The sequence below is a fragment of the Arachis ipaensis genome, chromosome B1 (assembly GCF_059453495.1).
Source record: "Arachis ipaensis isolate K30076 ecotype BB chromosome B1, ASM5945349v1, whole genome shotgun sequence".
Lineage (NCBI taxonomy): Eukaryota > Viridiplantae > Streptophyta > Magnoliopsida > Fabales > Fabaceae > Arachis > Arachis ipaensis.
In genome coordinates, this window is record NC_142436.1 from 140,850,694 (window position 1) to 140,877,035 (window position 26,342).

The following is a 26,342-nucleotide window of genomic DNA, read 5'->3' on the forward strand; positions in this document are numbered from 1 at the left end:
TTTGATATATAACTTTCTATCTGTGAATCCCATCCATTCAAATAGTTGACTTGCTGGTTCTTTCTGATATTGTCGTGGTGTGAGTGAGAAGAAACAAAGTCAGAGAAACAAAGAGATCAATTTCTTCACGTGGAGTGCGCCGCATCACTCGGGCGGTGGTGCTCTTTTTCTTCCTTCATTTATGAATCAGTCAAACCCTCCATTGACCCAACCCACCCACATGCCTTCCCAACAATGCAACTTACATAATTTTGTATTTTACGATATATATATATATATATATATATATATATATATATATGAAAAGAAAAAAAATTATAAATTCAACACTCAAACACTTATAATATATTTAGTGTGGGGGTAGCTGTTACTAAGTCCATAGCTTTCAATATATATTGTAACCTTATGGTATAACATCTTTACTATTATATAAATAAAGGTTCACAGTGATGGTGAGAACTGAGGCACTGTGTTGATCTGAACTGCATCTTCTGGAGATACTTTATTGGTGATTCATCTTCTGAATTCTCTTTCTCAACTATCAATATTCTGCAGGTTAGAGTTTTAGTTGATTATTAATTACTCTAATTTTTACTCTTATATATAATAATTTGTTTCTATTTTATGTTTAAATTGTATCAGAACTTTATAAATGGTTTTAGACTTAAATTGTTTCTATTGTCAATGATGTATTAGATCTTCTTTCTTCCACATTTTAATTCGTTAGCTAGAAATTCATCAAAATACAAATTGATCATTTGAATTTTATAATCACGGTTGAGAGTATTTTTCATTTTTTATGTATTTTTAATGTTTAAAAGTTTTATATTATTATTGAGTATTGACATCTAATTATGAATTATGTTATTAGTAAGTAGAATAAAATAAAAAATTCTCTCAACGAGTAAAAGATGCAAGAAAAAAAAATATGAATTTCTTTCAATAAACTTGACTTATGTTTTTATAACTCAGCCCCAAAAAGCACTACAAACATACCTTACGAGATTTTGATTAACACAAACCTTAAGAGATTCATCCCATCTTTTTTGGATTTAGCAAAGGTTATAAAATTAGCTATTAATAGAAAACATAGATAGAATAATAACTACTAAATTATAAGTTTAACTGCAGTAAGTCATCCCCAATTACTAGAAACATGAATCATTATGAAAGCTTTACTACAAAAGCAGTGGTATGAAATTGTTTAGTATCTTTTTTTCTCAATTTCAAACCTAATCTCAGTCAAATCTAAGCCATGATTTTCGTAAAAATTTCCTGTTGAAAGTAATCAGATTTATTCATGATAGATTTAGACGATTAGCTTTCCTATTATGCAGCAAAACTTTTACTAAAAATAATATTTATTAACTTGTAGAAAATTTATTGAAGCTTTACTAATAATAAATATTTAGCTAAAATACTTAGGGATATAGACCAAAAAAGAGAAAATATTACCAGATAGTTAATATATATTTATTTTTTATTTTTATTTTTATTTTTTACAATTATAATTGTTTAGCCAAGAAAGATTAGTTTCCTAATAAAACCTTGGGGTGGGTATTTAACATTAAGGAGGAAACTAGCTAGGGTTTAAAAGAAGTAAGGATTTTGATGGTAATACATAATAAAGCATTAAGGCATAAGTACAGAGGCGTGCGTGGTGGGTCAATTGTCAAAGACGTTACTCCGCAAATTCACAAGTGACTCAGGTACAGCTACCAGTGACTGAGAACACACTATATTTGGAGAGGGAGTGTGTACGTGTTGGGTGTGTGTGGTGTGGGGACGAGCATGACGCACCATGTGACGCAACCAATGAGAACAGAGAAAAATAAAAAGAATAAACGTATATATAAAACCTTTTTTAAATAAAATCCCAAGAAATTCGAAATAGCAAAAAGTGAAGGCTTAACCCAAATTATAGGCGACCCTATAGCACCGGTCAGACCAAGTCACCCAAACTTAAAGTGAACCCATTTTCTCTTTCTCCATTCTCCCCCCTCTGACTGCGTCACTCTTTTCTTCTTTCTTCTCCACGTCTCTCTGTCCCTTTCTCTCTATATTTTTTCACCTCTTTTTTCTTATTTATGGACACAGCAGGATGGGCTCTCACTCTTGATTCCTCTTCTTCATTTTCCTCTTCTAAGAGTTCTGCCATCCGCCACAGCAACAAAAGCCACGTCAGCATCATGTTCCCAACCTTGGGAGGGTTTTCTGCCACCGATCCATCCATGTCGTCAGATCATAACAATCGAGCGGTTGTGGGCGAAGTGGACTTCTTCAACACGTCATCATCCTCATCCGTTAAGAACCAGACTTGCACTCATGGAAGCCTTTCCGAGTTTAATCTCCACGTAAATGTATGCTTCATCCTCATCTCATTTCTTTCAATTATTCTACTCAATATGATTTTAATTTCTCTCAACCTTTCCTTGGGTGCAATAAATTGTAGACTGGTCTGCAACTCCTTACTGCCAACAGTAAAAGCGATCAATCTACGGTGGATGATGGGGTTTCATCAGACGCTGAAGATAAGCGCCCAAAAACCACCCAGGTATTTTTATTTATTTTTACGGTAATAAATTGTATCCATAGATGTATAACAGAAAAAGATTAGCCCTATATGGGAATTCTAGTAATTATTATGGTTATAGAATAGTATTTTTTATTTTTTAATATGACTTATTAAATTGTTTTTATTCTGATCTATTGAGATACATTTTTTATGTTTTAGCTGGTACAAGTGCAAGAAGAACTCCAACGTGTGAATTCAGAGAACCAAAAGCTAAAGGAGACGCTCAACCATATGAGAAGTAGCTACATGAATTTGCAAATGCAAGTTGCCGCATTAATGCAACACCAACAGAAACAGCAAGTTTCCGAGACCACCACAGAAAATCATGAGGTAATATTGAAGAAAACTCTCTAAACCTGTTTGAAATTGATGAATCTGGTGACCGAATTGTTACTGAATTTAAATTCAGGTAGGGAAAGTAAAAGGTGATGATGAGAAAAAGGAAGGGGGTAGTAGTGGAGGTGGAGGAATGATACCAAGACAGTTGCTTGATTTAGTTGCAAGTGGCACAGCCGAAGTAGACGATCAAGTATCTAATTCTTCTTCAGAAGAAAGAACTCGATCCAGCACACCTCAAAACCATAAAAACAGCAATGGCAAAATGGAGAATACTGGAGAGGATTTAGAATCATCACAACAAGGTTGGGAAAATCCCAACAAGTTTCAGAGACTGAACCCTGCCACAGATCAATCCACTGCAGAAGCCACCATGCGAAAAGCTCGTGTCTCTGTCCGCGCCCGATCAGAAGCCCCTATGGTACCTATCCAAACTACTGGCTTAATTTGTATAATTCAACTCAACGTTTAAAAATTAATTAATTAATTTACAAAATCATTCAGATCAGCGACGGGTGCCAATGGCGAAAATATGGACAAAAGATGGCTAAGGGAAACCCTTGTCCTCGAGCATATTACAGATGCACCATGGCAGTTGGTTGCCCAGTTCGTAAACAAGTGAGTGCTCTTATTTGATATAAATCTAAAATCGAATTGGAAAATTATTAAACTTAATTAATTAATATATTGTTACATTTATCAGGTTCAACGTTGTGCGGAGGATAGAACAATATTGATAACGACATACGAAGGGACGCACAACCACCCACTGCCGCCTGCTGCGATGGCGATGGCGTCCACAACGGCGGCGGCGGCTAGCATGCTTCTCTCTGGATCAATGTCAAGCGCTGACGGAATAATGAACTCGAGCATGATGGCAAGAGCGATTCTTCCGTCTTCAAGCATGGCAACGCTATCAGCATCAGCACCATTCCCAACCGTCACACTCGACCTCACGCACCAACCGAACGCGTTGCCTTTGCAGTATCACCAACGGCAGCAACAACAACAACAACAACATCCTCACGCGCAATTGCCGCAAGTGATTGCACAAGCGCTCTATAACCAATCCAAATTCTCTGGCCTTCAATTGTCTCAAGATGTTGGTTCCTCCCAAGCTTCAAGGCTACCGTCGTTGCACCCTAACCAAAATAATCCCTTGCTCGCCGACAAGGTCAACGCCATCACCAACGATCCTAACTTCACGGCGGTCGTCGCAGCCGCCATTTCCTCCATCATCGGTGGGGCTCATCAAAATAACAACGCCAACAACTCCGACGCAAATCCCAATATCATCAACAGTGCTACAGTCGGCAGCTTTTCAGGAAATTAGAGTATTAAATTTCTTTCTACATACCTTTTCAAATTTTTTGGTCAGACGTTTTATTTCTTTTTTTTTTTTTTGGTTTAAATGTTTTACGTGGGAAAGGGAAAATGAATTAATTAGTGTTCATAGACTTTGTTGTCCACGTTATGGTGGTAGGGTTTAGAACATAAAAGTCTTCATTCTTTGTTTATTTATTTGATCTTGAATAATTCGGATTCAACATGTTCAGAGTAAATAGACATGCAAAGAAAAAATGTAATGTAAACATCATATCTTTAAATTATCCGTTTCATATTTTAATATACTGTATTAATATTTGGTCTGCATCTGTATTGATAATATTGAATAAGAGCCAGGAAATACCTACCTGTTAGTGCCTGATTGGTCAAGAAATACGGCCCTTGCAGTAATTGAATTTGACAATGACACGTAACAGGAAATTAAGGTGAAAGGTGGACTTGGAGACTTCTCAGCAGTTACGTGTTTGTGCGTAGCCATAAACAACAACAGATCATATCATTTATTAAGTTATGAATAACGTATAGTAGTAGGGAAGGTCGTATAGTAGTAGGGAAGGTCAACTGTACATACTGCACGAAATATACCAAGATGGCGAGTGTTAGGTAAACAATGAAAATTTTAAACAATATGAACAACTATCAATTAAATAAAAATAAATTACACCCTAATTTAATATTATTTATTAAATTTATTTTTTTAATCTTATTAATTCAGATTGTTTACATATTATTCAAAAATTTTGTTGATTATATTTTTCTTACGAAGAATTAGTAGGTAAGAGGTGAAATGGTAGACTTTGAAATTTGAATTGATAGGAAATTTGTAATACGTTTTTGACTTATGAGGCTGTTTTTGATTGGGATCACGTTCGTGATAGTGCCATCTTAATGGCATGAAATTGAACTACGTAGTATTTGATTATTGAAGTATTCAAAGCAAAACTAATCAATCACGTGACTGCATTTACACTAGGATTAGGGCTATTCATACATGTCAACGTTTGCTGTTTCCGCGATAGCACCGTACCCATCCACCGTACACATGGGTCTCTTCTTCGGCTTTTATTCGACTCAATCCACAGGAAGCTGATGACCCTTGTATATTTATTTTTGTGCATTTACTTTATAGATTTAATTAATATGTCTTGTGGAAGCAGGGAAATTAAACAATAATATCCTTTGAATAGTTCACGTGCTTGCATGTGCCGGAGAAGATTAACTTGGATTTTATGTCAGCTCCCCAACCTTGGTGGAAGCAAGGAAGCTATCCTCAGATCAGCTAGTTTAATTTTTGGGGCAACAAGCTGCTATATGTATGTATACGCAGTACTTAGATTAAGATTTATAATTTTTTTTATTTTTTATCAATAGTAAAAAGGAGAAAAATGTAAGTCCAACTCAATATATAAAATATAACATATTTAACTGCTAAATTGTGAGTTTAAGTGTTTAACTGAGGTTAAAATCTATATTTACTTCCATATAATGAAGAAAAAAAAGGTTATTCGTAGAGTATTTATCTATAATCGATAAACCAGCAATACAAGTATTGCTTAATTCAATCAAATTGATGGAAGTAAAATAGACCCGTGTTCATATCTATTGAAAGCATAACTTATGAGACTCGTCAGTATCTGAAATCACACAACATATACATCAAGAACTGAGAAATTTTGGTGGTGGTGGTTTAGCAAATGATATAACATATAACGGATGACATATTATCTGACATTTTGGTGAAAAACTATTAAGAGACAGGTTTGGATGATGTTATTGATTTTGTTTATCTGGTTATATTATTGATTTTATCAGCTGAAAAATATTTTAGTTAAGGATAGAAAAATTCTTAGCTTATACTAACTTTAGAATACGTTACTGATGTTAACATTAAGATAATTGCAAGGTTGCCTAGAGGAGTAAAAGAGTTTACTTAAATTTTGATTTTGTTTAGGTCTATTCCCACAAAAATTAATATATCTAATGGTTTGTGTATAGGATCAAGATTGGAAAAAAAAGAAAAAAAATAATGGATAGAATACGAAACCTAATCAGTTGCATTGTATGTTCTAATAATCCCAAAAAATGAATCTAATTCTAAATAACTAAACATTATTAGTCAATTTCCAGGAAGATAATTTCCCAATTATTATGTTGTTTTGAATGACAATAAATCTTAGAGACAGGAGTTATCGAAAGTTGGAATATTGTATATTCGAAGACTAATCTTTATATATAGTTATTTGTATGATGTTTTCTAGAAAGTAAATATGGTTTACGAATATATTATTATGAGTTATAAAATCATGAACACTTATAAAACGACACAATAAATATATTATATATAGAGATTTTTGAGAATTCGTCATAAAAAGAAATACATTTTTAATTCTTAGTTATTTTTTATTTTAAATAAATTTAAAGATTTCCTAAAACTCATTATTGATCCATATATAGTTATTTTAGGTACAAGTTTTAACGATATCAATCTTTTCATAAAAATATATATTGTTTTATTCTCTTAATCAACTACTATTCTTATTTTAAGTTATCCACATAATTCTCTTCACTAACTATTAACACATTATTGTTTCTGGTGTATATTTTTGACATTAAATAGCTACGATGAATTTTTTTTTTTTGTGATTTTAAATTTTCATATTATTACTATTTTATTTAATGGCAACAAAGTAAAATTATTGGCCAATGAGTAATAGCTCAAATGGTATAGACTCCTTATACTCAATTAAGAGGTTGCAGGTTCGAGTCTCCTAGGTTACGGGTTATAGGGTCTTTTATTTTAGTATCTAAATTGTTTAAATTATCTTTTAAAAGTAAAAACAAATATTTAAAATTTATTAAATATTAACTAGTTACCTATTTTTGAGATATTAACCATTATTTATAAAGTACCATAGTAATCATCATAAAATTAGTCCACTAGTTTGGTAAGTTTTTTTAAAATTTTTTTTTATTTATTTTTTGTCTACATAAACTTATTATATCCCAATTTTTTATTTTTTTAGAGAATCCTTAATTTTATGCATTATAATCCACAATACATTTACACTATACACAATTACTCACATGATACTAGAGTCTAGAGAGTTCCTATTCAAGTGTGTTAGCTAAAATTTGAATATAAATACAGCATATTAAAAGATATATAGTTTACCACTTGAGTCAAAGCTGCATATTGCAGAGAGGTTTTTATCTTTAGTTCGAATTGAAACTGGGAATTCAATTAATAGGATAATTGGGCTCTATACGTTGTATCGGCTCAATGATTTTCATTTGAATATTAAGGCCCAGGAGTAACGGTAAGCCCTTGATATTATTGATTTTATAAACAACCAAACTAGATGGTGTTTCCTGACAAAAATTCCAGATGGAATTTGGGCCCCAAAAAAGATGCTTTGCTTAATTGCATTGCCTACAGCAATTTGGCATTCACCGCCTAATGGAACATGAGTCAGAACTCAGATAATGTGGTCGTGTCGTGTGTTAAGGAAGCCAAGCGCCCATCATTTTCTAATGAGAAATATTAGAGCACAATTAAAATTTATTATTTTTAATTATTAAATTTAGTTATTAATTTAATTTTTTTAATTTAATAATTTAATAATATATTTATTTAATTTTTTATTTTTTTTTAATTTTGAGGCAATTATACTGCTGACTTACCCACGCCATCACCACCGTCTGCTTCTGCTTGTATTGAACGAGCCCTTCGTGATCCGTGATTACGTGGCACTCTCTTTATCCTTCAGATGTACGCCCAAGATTAATCCCGTATGAACGGTCCAGATTGAAAGATTGCACCGCCACCACTGCCAGTAAGCGTTGTTACGAGGCGAAAAGGAAGGAATAACAAAAGGCATCAGGAAGGTGTGTCACTCACTCTCTGCTACTGAAACTACCTCTTCTTGTTTTCGAATCTCCTTTTCTTCTCTCGGTAACCTTCTTCTTCTCCCTCCTTCCCCTTTCATCTCTCTTTCTTATACTTGTTATTCTTTGTGGTATTTTCTTTTCTCTGGTGTTTCAAAGGTTTGCATCATCTGTTACACTACTTACCTCTTGATCCACTGCGTGTTTATTTTTCCGATTCGTTTATTCGGATCATTGTGTTTTATTCGCAGATTGTGCATGTAAGTTATAGATTATGTTAGCACATGTATTTATATTGTAATTGTTAATGATATTCTGTTTATGCCAGCTGAATTTGAATGCATGCATGCATGTCATTTTCTAGGTTTTGTTTTTAATACTAGTTCATCAAGGGATCTAATTTATAGTCTAGTTACAGAGAAGAGAAGAGAAGAGAAGAGGATTGATAATACACAATAATATTTGAAGTGTTGCACCTTTATTATTGTCTAGTTCTTTTTTTGATAATTTAAAAGTGTGGTTTTCAATTTGGATGAGCAGTTGAACATGGGCAGCAAGGCGAATGCGGTTGTGTTATGGTTGTTTGTGTCATCCCTGTTGCTATCTGTGGTGTTGAGTGCGCCAAATGATGGTTTACGAAGGATTGGACTGAAAAAGGTTAAACCTGACCTCAATAATCGGCTTGCCGCTCGATTGGGGTCCAATGACGAGGCTTTACGTGCTTCTATTAGAAAGCACCATCTCCAAAACAATCTCGGTGGTGATGATGAAACTGACATTGTTGGTTTAAAGAACTACTTGGATGCTCAGTACTATGGTGAAATAGGAATCGGAACTCCTCCTCAGAAATTCTCTGTCATCTTTGACACCGGCAGTGCTAATTTGTGGGTGCCTTCATCCAAGTGTACCTTCTCGGTGAGCTTTTTAGTTTCATCACTCGTATAATATATAATCTGCACTGGTGCACTTGGATTTACTTGAATTGTTTGTGTCATTTGCTATTTGGTGCAGATTGCGTGCTACTTCCATTCAAAGTACAAGTCTGCCAAATCGACTACCTATAAGAAGAATGGTTTTTTTCCCTCTTCCCATAAACTCTTAAGTCAATTTTGATTGTTTTGCTAGATTCTGCATTAAGTTTTTGCTTTCTGTTTATCTAACTACTCATTTTTTATTTATTTAGTTTTGGAGGAAATGATGTATTCCTTTGATCAACTAGAAAAAATGTTATATTCATATAGTGCTTCTATTTTCAGCCACTTGACATTGTGTGCCCGTATAATGGATGCTCGCATGTTCTCTCTTTCTGATGCAACATTTTATGTTATTTAGGGACTGCCGTTGCAATTCAATATGGTACTGGAGCAATTTCTGGTTTCTTTAGCTATGACAATGTCAAAGTTGGCGACATAGTTGTGAAGAATCAGGTATGCTGATCCTCAACCCCTTCTATGCTGGTAGACAAGGGTGTAATCTGCTTGGCTTTTTCACATCCTATGTATTATTAAGTGATAGAGTACCCTTTGATCTCCACCAGGAATTTATTGAAGCAAATAGAGAGCCTAGTGTGACATTTTTGGTGGCCAAGTTTGATGGAATATTGGGACTTGGGTTTCAAGAGATAGCAGTTGGGAGTGCTGTTCCAGTTTGGTACTGCTAGCATCCAAATTTTGATTATTCATTTCAAGTTCATCTGATCCCTGTTTCTTATCAGATATAATGTGTAACAGGTACAATATGCTTGATCAAGGTCTTGTTAAGGAACCGGTGTTTTCATTTTGGCTGAACCGTAACCCAGAGGAAGAGAATGGGGGTGAACTTGTTTTTGGAGGTGTTGATCCCAATCACTACAAGGGAAAGCACACTTATGTGCCTGTGTCAAGAAAAGGATATTGGGAGGTTAATCATTAAATATAGTCTTTTTTCTTAAAAATTACAATGCATTTTTTGTTTCCCTTCTTTTTTTTTTTTTTTAACTAACTTTTATCCTTTTTTTTTTCTTTGCAAAAGTTTGATATGGGAGATATACTTATTGGAGACCAAAAAACTGGTATGTGAAGACCAAAAAATTAGTATAATTCTGCTAGTTTTTCTTATGACATGATAATAAATGGTTCATGATTTCAGTTCTAATTTACTGACCTGATCACATTGCTATCCAGGAATTTGTGCTGACAGCTGTTCAGCTATTGCAGACTCAGGGACTTCTTTGTTGGCAGGTCCAACGGTATGAATAACATAAGTACTCTAACCATGGTTGTTGCCAGTTTGTTCTTCAATTCCTTTTGTAGAATTTAGGGAGGTTAATGAAAGGTAGATAACGAATGTAAACTAGAGGTTTAAACAATTAATTGTTTGTGGTTTTGAATCACCTTTAATTCTTATTGCTATGCTATAACACTGCTACAAAGGTCAAAATATTGTCACTAGAATATTTGACAGAAAAATCATGACAGGAAATAAATCCAAAAGGTAATATCTTGCTAAATGCTAGGATTTTTGACATTTTCTACTCTCCTATCTAACTTATGCAATATATTTGTTTTTAGATTGTTATAACTATGTGCAGACCTCATTTCTCCCCTGTATTAATTTCTTCAAATTTGGTTTTGGCCTTTTAGAGTTTATGTTTGGATTGTTTGTATTACCAAATGGAAAATGCTCATCAAATAACCAGATTATTTCTATGATCAAATATGTGTTCTTGTAGACTGTGATTACTATGATAAATCATGCAATTGGAGCAGCAGGAGTTGTAAGCCAAGAATGCAAAGCCGTTGTTGCGCAGTATGGACAAATAATCATAGACCTGCTTGCGGCCGATGTGAGTGCAATTTGAAACTGTTGTTGGGATGGATTAGATAATTATGTATTTTACTTCTAAATTATGGCTTTTGTTTTCCCCTTGCAGGCACCTCCAAAGAAGATCTGTACCCAAATTGGATTGTGCACTTTTGATGGGACACGGGGTGTTAGGCAAGTCCCAAAGAGGATTTTCTTTTCACCAAATTCTTTGCTTCAGCAATCTAAATACCGTCATATATTAAATTAATGTAATTGGTGTGTCACATTGCTCATTTGTATTTTGGTTGTGGTTCTTTTAGTGGGGGTATCGAGAGTGTGGTGGATGAGCATCAAAGATCATCATCTGGTGGCGGTATTGCTTGTTCTGCATGCGAGATGGCAGTTGTTTGGATGCGGAGCCAGCTCAATCAGAATCAGACAAGAGATCGGATACTAAACTATGTTAACCAGGTCAGTTAAGGTTTCTTGATCATGCTTTGTTCACGAGTAATCTAATCTTATTGCTTCACCTCTTAATGGTATTGTACTTCGTGGATGCAGCTTTGTGATAAAATGCCTAGCCCAATGGGAGAATCATCTGTTGACTGTGGGGACTTGTCTAAAATGCCTACCATTTCCTTCAGTATTGGTGGAAGAACTTTTGACCTTTCCCCAGATGAGGTATGCCGTATATGGCATACTAAAACCTATTGGGTTTCTTTTCATGCGGGAATGGTTATCCTGTTTTGTTCTAAATATTTATTTGTTTATTTTTTGGTGTGTTCAGTATATACTAAAGGTTGGCGAAGGTGTTGCGGCTCAGTGCATTAGTGGCTTCACTGCAATTGATATTCCTCCTCCACGTGGCCCTCTCTGGATCCTTGGAGATGTGTTCATGGGGCGCTATCACACTGTCTTCGATTTTGGCCAAGGGAGAGTTGGATTTGCTGAAGCAGCATAAAGGAATGTCATCATCTGGTAGTTTGGGTACTCTATCAATCCATGCTTTTGTATATATTAATGCTACTCGAAAAAAGTGTGTCCATCCTAGTTGTAGGGTGTACTTGGGACGCCGGCCATGAATGAGCCTCTGGACTCTATGCATTGCACTCGGATGTTAAAGATGCTTCCGCATGACTAGTTTAAAATATGGGATGGCCAAAATGTTACGTAAATGTAAGGAAGTATAAGGAAGTATCGTGTGCGTTCAAAATAACGGAATATTGACTTTATGGGTAATAAATAATGATAATGAGTAGTTGATCAATTGGTTACGGTTTGCCAGTAGTGATAGTTCCTGCCTTTCTGGTATATAATATGCCTTGGTAAATAAGGATGCTACCGAACATGTATTACAGGTGGGAATCTGCCAAATTAAATGGTGAAATGGCGATGGTTCTGAGGTCTGAACTTCGAACCAGTTTTTGCCAAGAGTTGAAGCAGCATGGCATGAGTGATCAGTTAGGACTTGGTAGAATTTTGTCGTTAAATGTAAAGTTGGAAAGTCATTACGGTATACTCTGCTAGAGCGTGATCAAAGTCATTTAGATCAAAGTCATTTAGGTAGTGTATGGGAGACAAAAACTAAGACAAGATTGAAATAAATTTTAATTTAATATTTTGTTTGGTGTAAAGTGAGAAATAGAAATTAAAATTTAGTGTAAAGTGAGATAGAAATTAAAATAAGAATGAGGTTTTAATTTAATTTGTATAAAAGGTAAAATTAGAATTAATTAATTGAAATGAGAGTATTTTAAGTATAAAATGTTATTAAAGTTTTGATTTTTATTTTTAAAAATTTTTTGTCTTTTGTCTTTTGTGTTTTTATTTTTTGGAGATAGTGAAATATTGAAATTTTAGAGATAGAAATAGAAATTTTAGTATCATCTCGATCAATAAAAATGATATTGAATTTCAGTCACTTCATTTCTGTATGAGAATTTTAAATTTCAATCTCCTAATTTCTGAATGAGAATTTTAAAACAAACCCTACTTTGTAGGGATGATTATTAGTAGGGAGTCGGTGATGGTGGCACCGAATGCGAAGATTATTCTTTCGACTTCTGCACACTTTCATTATGTATGTAGACGTCATCAAATTTCCAGCTGACATTGATCATGTTAGAGAAATCTGAATGAGTTAACCAAGCTGTTATGAATCTAAAGGGTCTTCTAGCATTGTTGGATACAGAAAATTGTTTGATAATACGCAATATTATCAAAAATATATTAATCCAATATAAAAAAAAATATAAAAGTACATATTAGTTATTTCAATAAAAGAAATTATATTAAAAGAGAAAAAGTATAAGTAATCAATAATATTTTTGAACAATGTGTAAACAATGTGAATTTTTTTTTTTTGTGACTTAAAAGAAAATAAACAAAAATTAAGAAAGAAAAAAAAAAACAAGAAACTGCTTAAGAAAGGCAGTCCCGCTGAATACTACTCTCAAACTCCTTCCAAGGCAATGGAAGCTCCACTTGGGGAGAAATAGTCCTCATTGCAGTCTTTGCCATGATGTCTGCTACTGTATTTGCATCTCTCAAGATCAACCGAATATCAGCACGCCATTTACAAGACATGATATTTCGGATTTTTAACACCAAAGGATTAATAAACCCAGAGCAATATTGTAAATTATTGACAATAGTAAATGCCTCCACACAGTCTGTCTTACATATAATGTCTCTTTGTCTCGAGTCCCATGCTAAAAGAAAGCCTCTCCAAATAGCAAACAACTCTCCTTGCAAAATGCTACGACTCTCAATTGTTCCCAAACAGCCTCGTTGCCACCTTCCCTTCCAATCTCTGCTAACACAAGCAAAACTAACTCGAGCACCACTGCCAGGATAGCTAGCATCACAATTAATCTTAAAGGTACCCACTCAGGGGGGAATCCAAGAGCCACTAATGGTTGAGGGGATAGATAGTCGTTGCAACTCAAAAATATTTCGGAGCTCCTTTTCTAAGGACAAAGCCATACCAATCACCTTGTCTGTGGTCCAATGCTCATGAGGATGAAAGATCTCGTTATTTCTCGAACACCAAATCCACCAGAGACTAGAAAAGAATCTAAAAGGGCGCTGTTTGCTATTATATAAGAACCAACTCATCAAATCCACTGGTTGATCGGAGATCCCTAAAGCTTGCCAAACAAGTTGGGCTTTTGGACAATCCCGAATACAATGTAAAACCGATTCCTGACCTGAGAAACATCGTGGACAGCTATCCGTGTGCGAAATGCCCCTCCTAAAACGAAATGCAGCAGTAGGAAGAGCCTCCCGAAGACATAGCCAGGCCAAAATTTTGTGCTTTTCTGGAACATATTGACGCCAAAGCCAAAGCCAATTACCCCTATCCTCCCAACTAAACATCTTCTTACTGAGCCACAAATAACCACTATGAGCATCATAAACCTTTGAGGCCGCACCAGTCCAACACCAACCGACCTCTGAACCAGCTTGAACATCTGGGTTGTAAGAGTTAATGTTGCTCTACAGAGACTGATTCAGATGAGAATAGATATTCTCAAGGTTCCACTGTCCAGATGACCAAAGGTCCAAGATCCTGAGATCCGAATCAGAAATGTGAACATAATCCATCTCCTGACATAGTCGCCCCTCTCTTCTCCATTTAGAAAACCAAAAGTTCTGTTCCAAATCCCCAATGCACCAACTAAAACCTTCCTTCAGGATATCCCAAGCTCGACATATACTCTTCCAAACATAAGATCCCCTTCCTCGAGACCGACTAAAACAATCAGCCTTAGAAGAATGGTATTTCTCCGTCAACAGTTGAACCCATAGCTTGTCGGGATGGTGAAAAAGTTGCCAAACTAGTTTTCCAAGAAGAGCAATATTGGCACAAAAAGAATCTCTAATTCCCAGACCTCCAAACTTCTTAGGAGTGACCAACACTTTCCAGTTAACTAGATTCAGGCCTCTACCATCAGCTTCACCCTTCCATAGAAAGTTTCGCATCATGGATTCTATCTTATTAGTTACCCCTTTAGGGAAGAGAGATACTTGCATGCGATAAGTAGGAATCGCAGTCACTACCAAGTTGAGCAAACAGAGTCTACCTGCCTTATTAAGCAATCTGCCTTATTAAACAATGTGAATTAATAAGGTTAAAAGAGTAAATTAATCTTAAATTTAATTAATAGCATTAAATTAAGATGTAATATATTTTTATTTAATTGGTGGTTGGTTATATTGTTCAAAATAGTCATTGTTTATCTAGTATTTTTTTATTTAATAATATATCTACTAGTATAATAGTTAAAAAGAGGTATATTATACCTCAAAATATGAGTTCAAATCTTATTTTACCTAACTCATACAAAAGTGAATTTGAGATGTTAGCTTTTACTTTATTGATACAATAGTAAATTTTGTAATCGATTAATACTTAACAGCACATACCTTAAAAACTATAAACTTTTTACCTTATTGATACATGATGATTCGCTTTTGAATTTTAATATGGAGGCATAGCTGGTGCTAGACGCTGATATGGAGAGGAGGGGTGCTTGACATTGGGGTGGTGTCAGGGAAAATAGAACTCGGACCGTGCGATTGGGAAGACGTAACTCGGACCGTGCGAGTTCCTGCTGCCAAAGCGGACCGTCCGATTTGTTACTACCCCATCCACGTGTCGTGTTGGCCAGGTGCTCCCTAGAGACGGTGTCACAACCAACCTCCTCTATTGCATGCGTACCCAAGGATTTCACTTTTCCTTTCTTCTCCAGCCAGCTTCGAAGCCTTTATCTTCTTCCTCCCTCAACCATTTCTACTTCATCTGTTTGAACTAAAAAAAATCCAAATGTCAAAGAAATCAAAACCTAGAAATGTTGATCATCCGGAACTTCACATTGTAAAAATTACTTTAAATTATTTTTTTTATATACATGCAAAAACAGAACCTAACAAAAATAATATAAAAAATATTTATTATATAAATAAATAAATACAATAAAAAATATAAAAGAGAGTACAATAAATTTTATAATCTTAAACAAAAAAAATATTCTATAATTTTTCTAATATTACCCGTACTCTTTAATTTAGTATTATTTTGGATTATAAATTTTCATTATTTATGGCTCTATTGTTACTTATAATTAATTTTTTATTTATTTTGTCCTTTTTTATAGGATCATAGTTTATATTATACAAAATTTTGATAATAAACATAGTATATAATAATTACAATTACAAATTTTACAAAGTAAAAATAAAAAATAAAATAAATTAATATAAAACAAAGATAGAGTATATCAAAGAATAATACACTTTCAAAATGACTCTATCATCCATTCCTATCACTCACTAAAACAAAAACAAAAACTTTACCAGCAACTATTTTTTTCCAACCCAACAATACAGACCCCACACTCTGAGAAAGAAGAAGAGAAGTCGAAGAAGATGAACAAACTTGAATCTGGTCGGCTATCTACGGTTCGGGAACTTCACAACTATATATATATACACAAAACTCGGACCATGTGACTACTAGAAGCTACTTCCCCAACGAACAAAACGGACCATCCGATTTGTTCCATGAGAAATCGCCGGTCCGATTTCTATGATGTGAGTTTCATCTCCTCCAAGCAAAACGGACCATCCGATTTGCATATAAATTTTTGGAAACAAAGAATTCGGAGGGTTCGATTTCTCCACACCAACTCTGATAAAAAAACTGTCCCATATAACGGTGTAGAACCCCATCTTTCATAACCCTGCAAAACACCTACACCCCTTCCATAACCAAAAAAATCAGCCTGATGATTAGGTCACTGTGAGATGCTAGTTTTTACTTTATTGATACAATAGTAAATTTTTTATCGATTAATATTTAACTACATCAACTCTGAAAACTAAAAACTAAGATAACCGATTAATATTTAACCACACCAATTTTGAAAACTAAAAATTAAGATAACGTGAAGAAAAATTTTTTATAAAATGGAATGATATATATTAATTAATTCAAATGGTACATCTGAGTTGATTGTTAGATTTATAAACGAGTAAGATAGGTCGTTTTTTTAAATTCGTTTTTGAAAGATTTTATCAATAAAATTACTCTTTTAAAGATTACAAATTAATCATTTTTGTCTTTCGATCACTCTATTAACCATTTTCGTCAACAATTGATGATATAAAATATTAGTTGATAGCATACATGATACTTAAAATGTCCAACAATAAATGTTTAAGTCTATCAATTTAGTCGTTAAGTTATATTAGATTAAGATTTATGTAATTAGAAAAATGAACTAAACTGATACACTTCAAATTTATTTTATTCGATGAATTATTTTTGTTATTTTTTCTTTTTTTTTTTTTTGTATTTCTTCCATCTAGAAGCAGGATTTGTGGGTTGTGTGGAGCAAATACAATGATATTTGATATTTGGGAATATTAAACTACTCTTCCACCTTAGCCCATGACAACAATAAAGAAGTCTCGTGGCCCACAAATTCAGCCCAACAGAATAGATAAATTCAATTACAATTTTAGTCTTTATTATCTTATCTTATCTTTTCTTTATCTTATCTTTAGTTGTTCTTATCCTATCTTTATTTGCTTTTATCTTTCTTAAGCTAATGTTCTATATATATTTAGTTTTACCTTTATAATTTACAATTCAATTCAATCAATCAAGAAATACAAAATATAATATTCTTCCTCTCTTCTTTTCTTATTCTTTCATAATTTTATCAGGGAATACGATGATGCGTGGATTACTGGATTACTGAGAGATGCTATGGAAATTGATTCCCTAAAAACAAGTTTTAACTTGCTTTGCTTTTTGCTTTTAACCTTAGCTTGTTACTTTTTTCTGTATATATATGATTTCCATTCATGAAGGCCGCACTTTTTTATTGCTTCCACTAACCCAATCATACAAAGTGAGTCATATATACCATATGAAGTGTAGAAGGAGAAACACCATAGCTCGGAGTTCCATCTCCATAGCCACTACTCTCAACTCTAGTCAGGCTTTTGCTGTCAAGTCAGCGGACTTACATCACTACAAGCAACTCAGGACAGAACAGAAAATTCTCTCCACACTCAACTGTCCTCAAATTGTGGCCTATAAAAGCTGTGATGTCACGATAGAGAATAGTACGTCTTTTAACAACGTTTTCATGGAGTACGCTAACCATCACTGACGCAGTTAGAAGGAACACGGGTGGCTTACTTGAGGCTGTAATGGCCCGTTTCACCCGTCAAATATTACTTGGACTTACCTTCACTCCCAAAGAATAATGCATGGCAATGTGAAGGGGCAGAATGACTTGGTGATAGCACAAGGAGCCAAGATAGCTGATTTCGGTTGCGCTCTTAGGGTGGTGGCTGATGGTGAGGGTGTAATTCCAGGCCACCGGCGTACAAGGTACGTGGAGTGAAGTAGGAATTTTCTGCTTATGTGTGGACACTTAGGTGTGCAGTGTTGGAAATGATAACAGAAGAGCCATTCTAGCACTATCTACATAATAATGACCTGTTACGGTACTTTATCGGATTCGTTTCTGGGATGAGGTGCCAGAAATTCCAAGCCATGTCTCAGAGGAAGAAAAAGATTTTTTGGAGAAATATTACAAGAGAGACCCTAGTAAGAAGGGGTTGGTTGAGGAACTTCTTGTGCATGAATTTGTTCATGCATTTAATGAGCATATTGATTATGAGCTCAAGTTGAGCAGCTTTGAGCCTCTGATTTACATACTCCCATGGGTGTGTTGGAGATGGAACAGGACATTATACACAGACAGCAACATCCGATTGTTGTCATCGTTCGAAAAGTCTAATTAATTCTGCTTTTACCTATGCTTCCTTTACTGATACTCACTGATATTAAAAAAAGTGAATTTTTTATGGATTAATACTTAATAGCACCAACCTTGAAAACTAAAACTAAGATAATGTGAAGGAAAAAAATTCATAAAATAGAGTGGTATATACTAATTAATCCAAGCGGTACATCCGAGTTGATCATTGGATTTATGAACAGGATTAATAGTCAAATTAGTTATTGAAAGATTAGTTGTTTTTTAAATTTATTTTTGAAAGATTTCATCAATTAAACTACTCTTTCAAAGATTACAAATTAATCATTTTAATCTTTCGATCACTCTATTAACCATTTTCATCAACAATTGATGATTTGAAATGTTAATTGCTAGAATACATGACACTTAACATGTCCAAGAATAATCGTTTAAAAAAATCTATCAATTTAGTTGCTAAGTTATATTGGATTAAAGTTTATGGAATTAAAAAAATGGACTATATTGATACATTCTAAAATTATTTTATTTGATGAATTGTTTTTGTTATTTTTTTTTAATTTTTGTCTTTTTTGTTTTTTTGTTTTTTGTATTTCTTCCCTCTAGAGATAGGATTTATAGATTGTGTGGAGCAAATGCAATGATATTTGATTTTTAGGAATGCGATGATGAGTGGATCACTGTGAGATGCTATGAAAATTGATTCCCTAAAAATAAGTTTTAGCTTGTTTTACTTTCTACTTTTAACCTTCGCTTATTATTTTTCTCTGTATATATATGATTTCAATTCATGAAGGCTGCACTTCTTTATTGCTTCCACTAACCCAATCATACAAAGTGAGCCATATATACCTTATGGAGTGTAGAAGGGAAAACACCATAACTCGGAGCTCCACCACCATCGTCTCCATAGCCACTACTCTCAACTCTAGTCAGACTTTTGCATGGACTTACATCGCTACAAGCAGCTCAAGACAGAACAGGAGATTCTCTCCAAACTCAACTATCCTCAAATTGTAGCCTATAAAGACTGTGATGTCACGCTAGAGAATGGAGAACGGTACGTCTTTTAACAATATTTTCATGGAGTATGCTAACCATCACTCACGCTATTAGAAGGCACACGGGTGGCTTACTTGAGAATGTAGTGGCCTATTTCACCCGCCAAATATTACTTAGACTTACATACCTTCACTGACAAGGAATAGGCATGGCGATGTGAAGGAGCAGAATGACTTGGTGACAACACAACGAGTCAAGATAGCTGATTTTGATTGTACTCTTAGGGTGGTAGCTGATGGTGAGGGTGTGATTGCAGGACGCCGACACACAAGGCACATGCAGAGAAGCTGGAATTTTTTACTAATGTGTAGACACTTGGGTGTGCAGTGTTGGAAATAATAACAGGTGAGCCACTCTGGCACTATTTACATGATAATGACCCTGTTACGATACTTTATCGGATTGGTTTCTAGAATGAGGTGCCAGAAATTCCATGCCATGTCTCAGAAGAAGGAAAGGATTTCATGGCGAAATGTTTCAAGAGAGACCTCATGAGAGGGGGTTGGTTGAGGAACTTTTTGGACATGGATTTGTTCATGCCTTTAATGAGCATATTGATTATGAGCTCGAGTTAGGTAGCTCTGAGCCTCTAATTTACACACTCCCATGGGTGTGTTGGGGATGGAACAGGACTATACACAGACAGCAATATCTGATTGTTGTCATCATTCAAAAAGTCCAGTTAATTCTGTTTTTACCTATGCTTCCTAATATTTACAAAAGTGAATTTTTTTTATCGATTAACACTTAATAGCACAAACTTTGAAAACTAAAATCTAAGATAACGTGAAGAAAAAAATTTCATAAAATAGAGTGATATATACTAATTAATCCAACCAGTACATCTGAATTGATTTAGATTTATAAATAGGATTAATAGTTAAATTAGTTATTGAAAGATAAGTGTTTTCTAAATTAGTTTTTAAAACATTTTATCAATAAAATCACTCTTCTAAATATTACAAATTAATTAAATTTATCTTTCGATCACTCTGTTAACAATTTTCGTCAATAATTGATAATATGAAATGTTAATTGATAGCATACATGACACTTAACATGTCCAAGAATAAATATTTAAGAAAATCTATCAATTTAGTCGCTAAGTTATATTGGGTTAAGGTTTATATAATTAGAAAAATGGACTAAACTGATACATTTTAAATTTATTTTATTCGATGAATTATTTTTGTTATTTTTTCTAATTTTTTTTTTTTTTTGTATTTCTTCCATCTAGAGACAGGATTTGTGGGTTGTGTGGAGCAAATACAATGATATTTGATCTTTGAAAATACTATAATGCGTGGATTACTGTGAGATGCTATGAAAATTAATTCCCTAAAAACAAGTTTTAACTTACCTTACTTTCTGCTTTTAACCTTAACTTGTTACTTTTCCATATATATATATGATTTCAATTCATGAAGGCCGTACTTTTTTATTGCTTCCACCAACCCAATCATACAAAGTGAGTCATATATACCATATGGAGTGTAGAAGAGGAAACACCATAGCTCGGAGCTCCATCTCCATAGCCACTACTCTCAACTCTAGTCAGGCTTTTGCTGTCAAGTCAGCGAATTTACATCGCTACAAGCAACTCAAGACAGGCCAGGTGATTCTCTCCACATTCAACTGTCCTCAAATTGTGGCTTATAAAGGCTGTGATGTCACGCTAGAAAATGGCACGTCTTTTAACAATATTTTCATGGAGTACGCTAACCATCACTGATGCAGTTAGAAGGAACACATGTGGCTTATCTGGGGTTGTAGTGGCCCGTTTCACTCACCAAATATTACTTGGACTTATCTTCACTTCCAAGGAATAATGCACGGCGATGTGAAGCGGCAGAATGACTTGGTGATAGCACAAGGAGCCAAGATAACTGATTTTGATTACGCTCTTAAGGTGGTGGCTGATGGTGAGAGTGTGATTCAGGACGCCGGCGTACAAGACACATGGAGAGAAGTAGAATTTTCTGTTGATGTGTGGACACTTAGGTGTGTAGTGTTAGAAATGATAACAGAAGAGCCACTCTGGCACTATCTACATGATAATGACCCTATTAAGGTACTTTATCGGATTGGTTTCTTGGATGAGGTGCCAGAAATTCCAAGCCATGTCTCAGACGAAGGAAAGGATTTTTTGGCGAAATGTTTTAAGAGAGACCCTAGTGAGAGGGGGTTGGTTGAGGAACTTCTTAGGCATGGATTTATTCATACCTTTAATGAGCATATTGATTATGAACTCGAGTTGGGTAGCTTTGAGCATTTATATACTTCCATGGATATGTTGGAAATAGAGCATGACTATACATAGACAGCAACATCCGATTGTTGTTGTCATCGTTTGAAAAGTCCTGTTAATTCTGCTTTTACCTATGTTTCATACTCACTGATACTAAAAAAAAGTGAATTTTTTATCTATTAATACTTAATAGCACCAACTTTGAAAACTAAAAACTAAGATAACGTGAAGGAAAAAATTTCATAAAATAGAGTGATATATACTAATTAATCTAAGCGGTACATCCGAGTTGATCGTTAGATTTATAAACAGGATTAATAGTAAAATTAATTATTAACAGATAAGTGTTTTCTAAATTCGTTTTTGAAATATTTTATTGAGTAAATTACCATTTCTACCCATAAAAGTTGAAAACGCTGACATATCTACCCATAGAAGCTTAAAATTACCATTTGTACCCATAAAAAATTGACTTCGCAAGCAAAATTACCCAAACCCTAAATAATTACATAAAATCTCCAAACTACCCCATTCTCTTCTCTCACGCACGCACCCACCCTCACTCACTATCTACAGCACCTAAACCACCACTGCCGTAGCATCATCTCCCTTTCTACTCTCTCTTTCTCCCTCTCTTTCTCTCACTCACTCACTTTTCCTCTCTCACCTCTTGAACATCAACATAGCCCAGCCACTATCCTCTTCAAAATCACAAAAAAGAACAAACTCAGAGCAAATTGAAGAATAGAACATGCATAGATTCAAAATAAAACCCTAATTTCTTAGAACCTTCACAAAAAATTTTCAATTTCTCATATTCAAGATCACTATTTTCGTTGCAAATAACACAGATTATTAATTCGATTTTGGCGACGCTGAGAGGAGATGCGAAAACGCATCGCTAGGAGGAGAAGAGAGCAGCGATGCCGAGAGAAGAAGATGAAGATACGACATTTGAAAAAGGAAAGAACTCAACGTTGAAGAAGTTGTGGTTGCAGAAAATAGAGGACTCAAAATTGCTACTTCTTGAAGCCAAAAACCTCCCGAAGAAGAAGAAGAAAAAGAGGAGGGGAGGAGAAGATGGCGCTCGTGACAGCAAAAGAAGGAACCACCATTAATACACAAAAGAGAGAGAAGAACGACAGAGATGAGAGAGACATCAATAGGGAAAGAAGAGGAAGGAGAAAAGTGCAAAGAGGGAGGAGAGAAAGAGAAAGGACGATTAAAGAAGATAGGGTAGAAAGTGGAGAGAGAGAGAGAGAGAGAGTGCGGAAAGGGGAGGGTGCTGCAGCAATACTGGTTCACAGTTTAGATGAAGATGAAGAGGATGAGACTCACCAAGGGTAGTTTGGGAATTTTATGTAATTATTTAGTGTTTGGATAATTTTGCTTGCGAAAGTCAACTTTTATGGGTACAAATGATAATTTTTATTTTCTATAGGTAGATATGTCAACGTTTTCAACTTTTATGGGTAAAAATGGTAGTTTACTCTATTTTATTAATAAAATTACTCTTTCAAAGATTACAAATTAATCATCTTTGTCTTTTGATCACTCTATTAACCGTTTTTGTCAATAATTGATAATATAAAATATTAATTTATAGCATACGTGACATTTAACATGTCCAAAAATAAATGTTTAAGAAAATCTATCAATTTAGTCGCCAAGTCATACTGGGTTAAGGTTTATGTAATTAGAAAGATGGACTAAACTGATACATTCTAAATTTATTTTATTCGATGAAATATTTGTTATTTTTTATTTTATTTATTTCTTTTTGTATTTTTTACATCTAGAGACATGATTTATGGGTTGTGTGGAGCAAATACAATAAAGGAAATAAAGGATCTGCGCCCGATTAGCATGGTTGGTTGTGTGTATAAGGTGATCTCTAAGGTGTTGGTTAGGAGGATGAGAGCAGTGATGCCAGGGTTGGTTGGGGAGACTCAGAGTGTATTTTTCAAAGGTCGGAAAATACACGATGGGGCTCTCATTGTGTGTGAAACAGTGCATTGGCTTAAATTAAGGAAAAAGGAGGCAGCAATCATCAAGCTCGACTTTTAGAAGGCATATGATAGAGTTAAGTGGAGCTTTGTGGACATTGTCTTGCAGAAAATGGGTTTTGGAAGCCGATGGAGGGCTTGGGTTATGGAGTGTGTGGGCACAGCATCGTTGTCAATGTTGATAAATGGTTCACCAACAAAGCCGTTTATGATGGAAAGAGGTCTGCGACAAGGCGACCCACTATCTCCTTTTCTTTTTGTACTTGTGGTTGACGTTCTGCATAGAATGATCAGGGAGGCAGTTAGAAACGGCCGAATTTCTCCTCTGTTGGTTGAGGGGACAACATAGAATTATCGTATCTTCAGTTCGCAGATGACACTATTTTGTTTTGTCCGCATGAGGAGGAGACTATCAAAAACTACAAGAGACTACTTCGCTGCTTTGAGCTTATGTCGGGGTTGAGCATTAATTATGACAAATCCAGTCTAATTCCAATCAATTGTAACCGACAATGGGTGGTTCGTATGTGCAGCTTGTTGGAGTACAAGGAAGCTACACTACCAGTGAGATACCTTGGAATTCCTCTAGGTGCTAATCCGAGGTTGGTGAAGACTTGGAAGCCAATAATAGATAAGGTGGAAGAGAAACTAAGTTTATGGAAGCCCAAAGTGCTAAACAAAGCGGGAAAGTTGGTGCTTATCAAAGCTGTTTTAAATAGCTTACCAGTATATTACTTAAGTTTGTATAAAATGCCTAAGGCAGTTGCTGAAAAATTGATCTCATTACAGAGAAAGTTTTTGTGGAGTAAGGAGGATGGTAGTAATGGCGTAGCTCTGGTTAGATGGGAAGTGGTTCAGGCTCCAAAAAAGTTAGGTGGTTTAGGTGTTGGAGATGCGATGATCAAGAATACAGCACTCTTGTTTAAATGGTGGTAGAGGTTTTCAAAAGAGGAATGTCCGTTGTGGAAGAAAGTGGTATGTTCTTGTTATAATCTGAATCCTAATGAGCTACTGTCCACTCAGACATTACCTATTAGAGGAGGACCATGGAAGGATATCTGTCACCTACAGATCAAGGAGCAACACGTAAGAGATAAGATGATCATTGGACTCACCATGGAGGTTGGTGATGGTAGAAGAACTCATTTCTGGGAGGACATTTGGCTATGTTGTGGTGCTCTGAATGATAGGTTCCCAGGGCTCTTCTCGGTTTCACTCCAAAAAGGATCAGTCATTGGGGATTGTGGGTTTTGGGATGGGATAGAGTGGATTTGGAACTTCCATTGGAGGCGTGAGCTGTTCCAATGGGAATTGGAAATTGTGAATCAGTTGCATGATGCTTTGAGGCCGGTAAAACTAGCGGCGGACAGAGAGGATAGGCTTGTGTGGAAGTTTGATAGACAAGGTGTTTTTACTACTAACTCATTTGTGCAGGTATTGTAGGAGGAAACACTACCGGAGGACATAACAAGTTATAGCTTCACTAAGACTATATGGGAGGGCTTAGTTCTTCCAAGAGTGGAGCTGTTTGCTTGGTTTATCTTGATTGGCAGAGTGCATACAAAGGAGAGATTGTGTTGGCTTGGGATAATTACTCAGGAGGATACTATGTGTGTTCTATGTAAAAAGGATGTTGAGAATGTACATCACTTATTCCTTGGATGTGAATTTACTTGGCAGGTTTGGTGTGCATGGTTAGTTCATCTTGGCAGGAAGTGGTCCTTTCCTGGGACTGTGAAGGAGCATTTTCAATGTTGGACAGGCGCAACCAGTAGAAAGGAGGAGTCTAAAAAGTGGTTCATTTGTTTTTTTGCGATTGTCTGGAATGTCTGGCTGGAAAGAAACAGGAGGATATTTTAGAATAAAAAAAAAGGCGTAGACGACATTATTGACATGTCTTTTCTTAGCTACCAGGAGTGGAAGTATAAAGATCCCTTGTGTTGTTGATGGCTATGCCGAAGATGACATGGGATTGTTTTGTTCTGTAAGCTGTTAGTTAGTTTCTGTCTGTTTTAATCTTTTGATTCTGTTTCTTGCTCCACCTTAATGTTGAGCTCATTTGTTTCAAAAAAAAATATATATATATTTGATGTTTGAAAATGTGATGATGCGTGAATTAATGTGAGATATTATGGAAATTGATTCCCTAAAAACAAATTTTAACTTGCTTTGCTTTCTGTTTTTACCTATGCCTCCCTTATTAATACAACAGTGAATTTTTTATCGATTAATACTTTATTGCACCAACCTTAAAAACTAAAAACTAAGATAACGGTGAAAAAAAATTATAAAACAGAGTG

General features: G+C 34.9%; 3 protein-coding genes across 7 annotated transcripts; all 3 read left to right on the top strand.

Moving 5' to 3' along the window:
- Window positions 1-301: 301 nt before the first annotated feature.
- LOC107636365 (WRKY transcription factor 6) lies at window positions 302-4,564 on the top strand. 3 transcript variants are annotated; one of them, XM_088501945.1, is made up of 7 exons: window positions 302-555; window positions 2,101-2,360; window positions 2,453-2,554; window positions 2,735-2,905; window positions 2,985-3,332; window positions 3,416-3,529; window positions 3,615-4,564. In XM_088501945.1, the coding sequence occupies exons 2-7, from the start codon at window positions 2,190-2,192 to the stop codon at window positions 4,242-4,244; spliced, it is 1,536 nt and encodes a 511-aa protein (XP_088358071.1). In that variant the 5' UTR covers window positions 302-555; window positions 2,101-2,189; the 3' UTR covers window positions 4,245-4,564. The 3 variants fall into 3 exon arrangements, with proteins under 3 accessions (XP_088358071.1, XP_088358072.1, XP_020959618.2); XM_088501946.1 differs by having other exon boundaries at window positions 379-555; window positions 2,098-2,360; XM_021103959.2 differs by lacking the exon at window positions 302-555 and having other exon boundaries at window positions 1,650-2,360.
- Window positions 4,565-8,055: 3,491 nt separating this feature from the next.
- LOC107636348 (aspartic proteinase) lies at window positions 8,056-12,194 on the top strand. Of its 3 annotated transcripts, none has more exons than XM_016339881.3 (13): window positions 8,056-8,210; window positions 8,684-9,058; window positions 9,155-9,215; window positions 9,476-9,570; window positions 9,681-9,793; window positions 9,874-10,042; window positions 10,154-10,193; window positions 10,306-10,370; window positions 10,854-10,967; window positions 11,055-11,119; window positions 11,248-11,398; window positions 11,489-11,608; window positions 11,715-12,194. In XM_016339881.3, the coding sequence occupies exons 2-13, from the start codon at window positions 8,690-8,692 to the stop codon at window positions 11,886-11,888; spliced, it is 1,536 nt and encodes a 511-aa protein (XP_016195367.1). In that variant the 5' UTR covers window positions 8,056-8,210; window positions 8,684-8,689; the 3' UTR covers window positions 11,889-12,194. The 3 variants fall into 3 exon arrangements, with proteins under 3 accessions (XP_016195367.1, XP_016195356.1, XP_016195362.1); XM_016339870.3 differs by having other exon boundaries at window positions 8,155-8,403; XM_016339876.3 differs by having other exon boundaries at window positions 8,174-8,302.
- Window positions 12,195-21,274: 9,080 nt separating this feature from the next.
- Window positions 21,275-22,108, top strand: LOC107612868 (mitogen-activated protein kinase kinase kinase 18-like). The gene is made up of 2 exons (XM_088503134.1): window positions 21,275-21,501; window positions 21,562-22,108. The coding sequence occupies exons 1-2, from the start codon at window positions 21,275-21,277 to the stop codon at window positions 22,106-22,108; spliced, it is 774 nt and encodes a 257-aa protein (XP_088359260.1).
- Window positions 22,109-26,342: the final 4,234 nt, after the last annotated feature.

Bases quoted from the DNA above. Each gene is read 5' to 3' on its own strand.
- LOC107636365 (XM_021103959.2), top strand. From the start codon at position 2,088: ATGGACACAGCAGGATGGGCTCTCACTCTTGATTCCTCTTCTTCATTT. The intron at 2,555-2,734 runs GTATTTTTATTT...TTTATGTTTTAG, and splicing joins AGCGCCCAAAAACCACCCAG to CTGGTACAAGTGCAAGAAGA. The intron at 2,906-2,984 runs GTAATATTGAAG...ATTTAAATTCAG, and splicing joins CCACCACAGAAAATCATGAG to GTAGGGAAAGTAAAAGGTGA.
- LOC107636348 (XM_016339881.3), top strand. From the start codon at position 8,690: ATGGGCAGCAAGGCGAATGCGGTTGTGTTATGGTTGTTTGTGTCATCC. The intron at 9,216-9,475 runs GTTTTTTTCCCT...TATGTTATTTAG, and splicing joins GACTACCTATAAGAAGAATG to GGACTGCCGTTGCAATTCAA. The intron at 11,399-11,488 runs GTCAGTTAAGGT...TCGTGGATGCAG, and splicing joins TACTAAACTATGTTAACCAG to CTTTGTGATAAAATGCCTAG.
- LOC107612868 (XM_088503134.1), top strand. From the start codon at position 21,275: ATGGAGTGTAGAAGAGGAAACACCATAGCTCGGAGCTCCATCTCCATA. The intron at 21,502-21,561 runs GTACGCTAACCA...CTGGGGTTGTAG, and splicing joins TTTAACAATATTTTCATGGA to TGGCCCGTTTCACTCACCAA.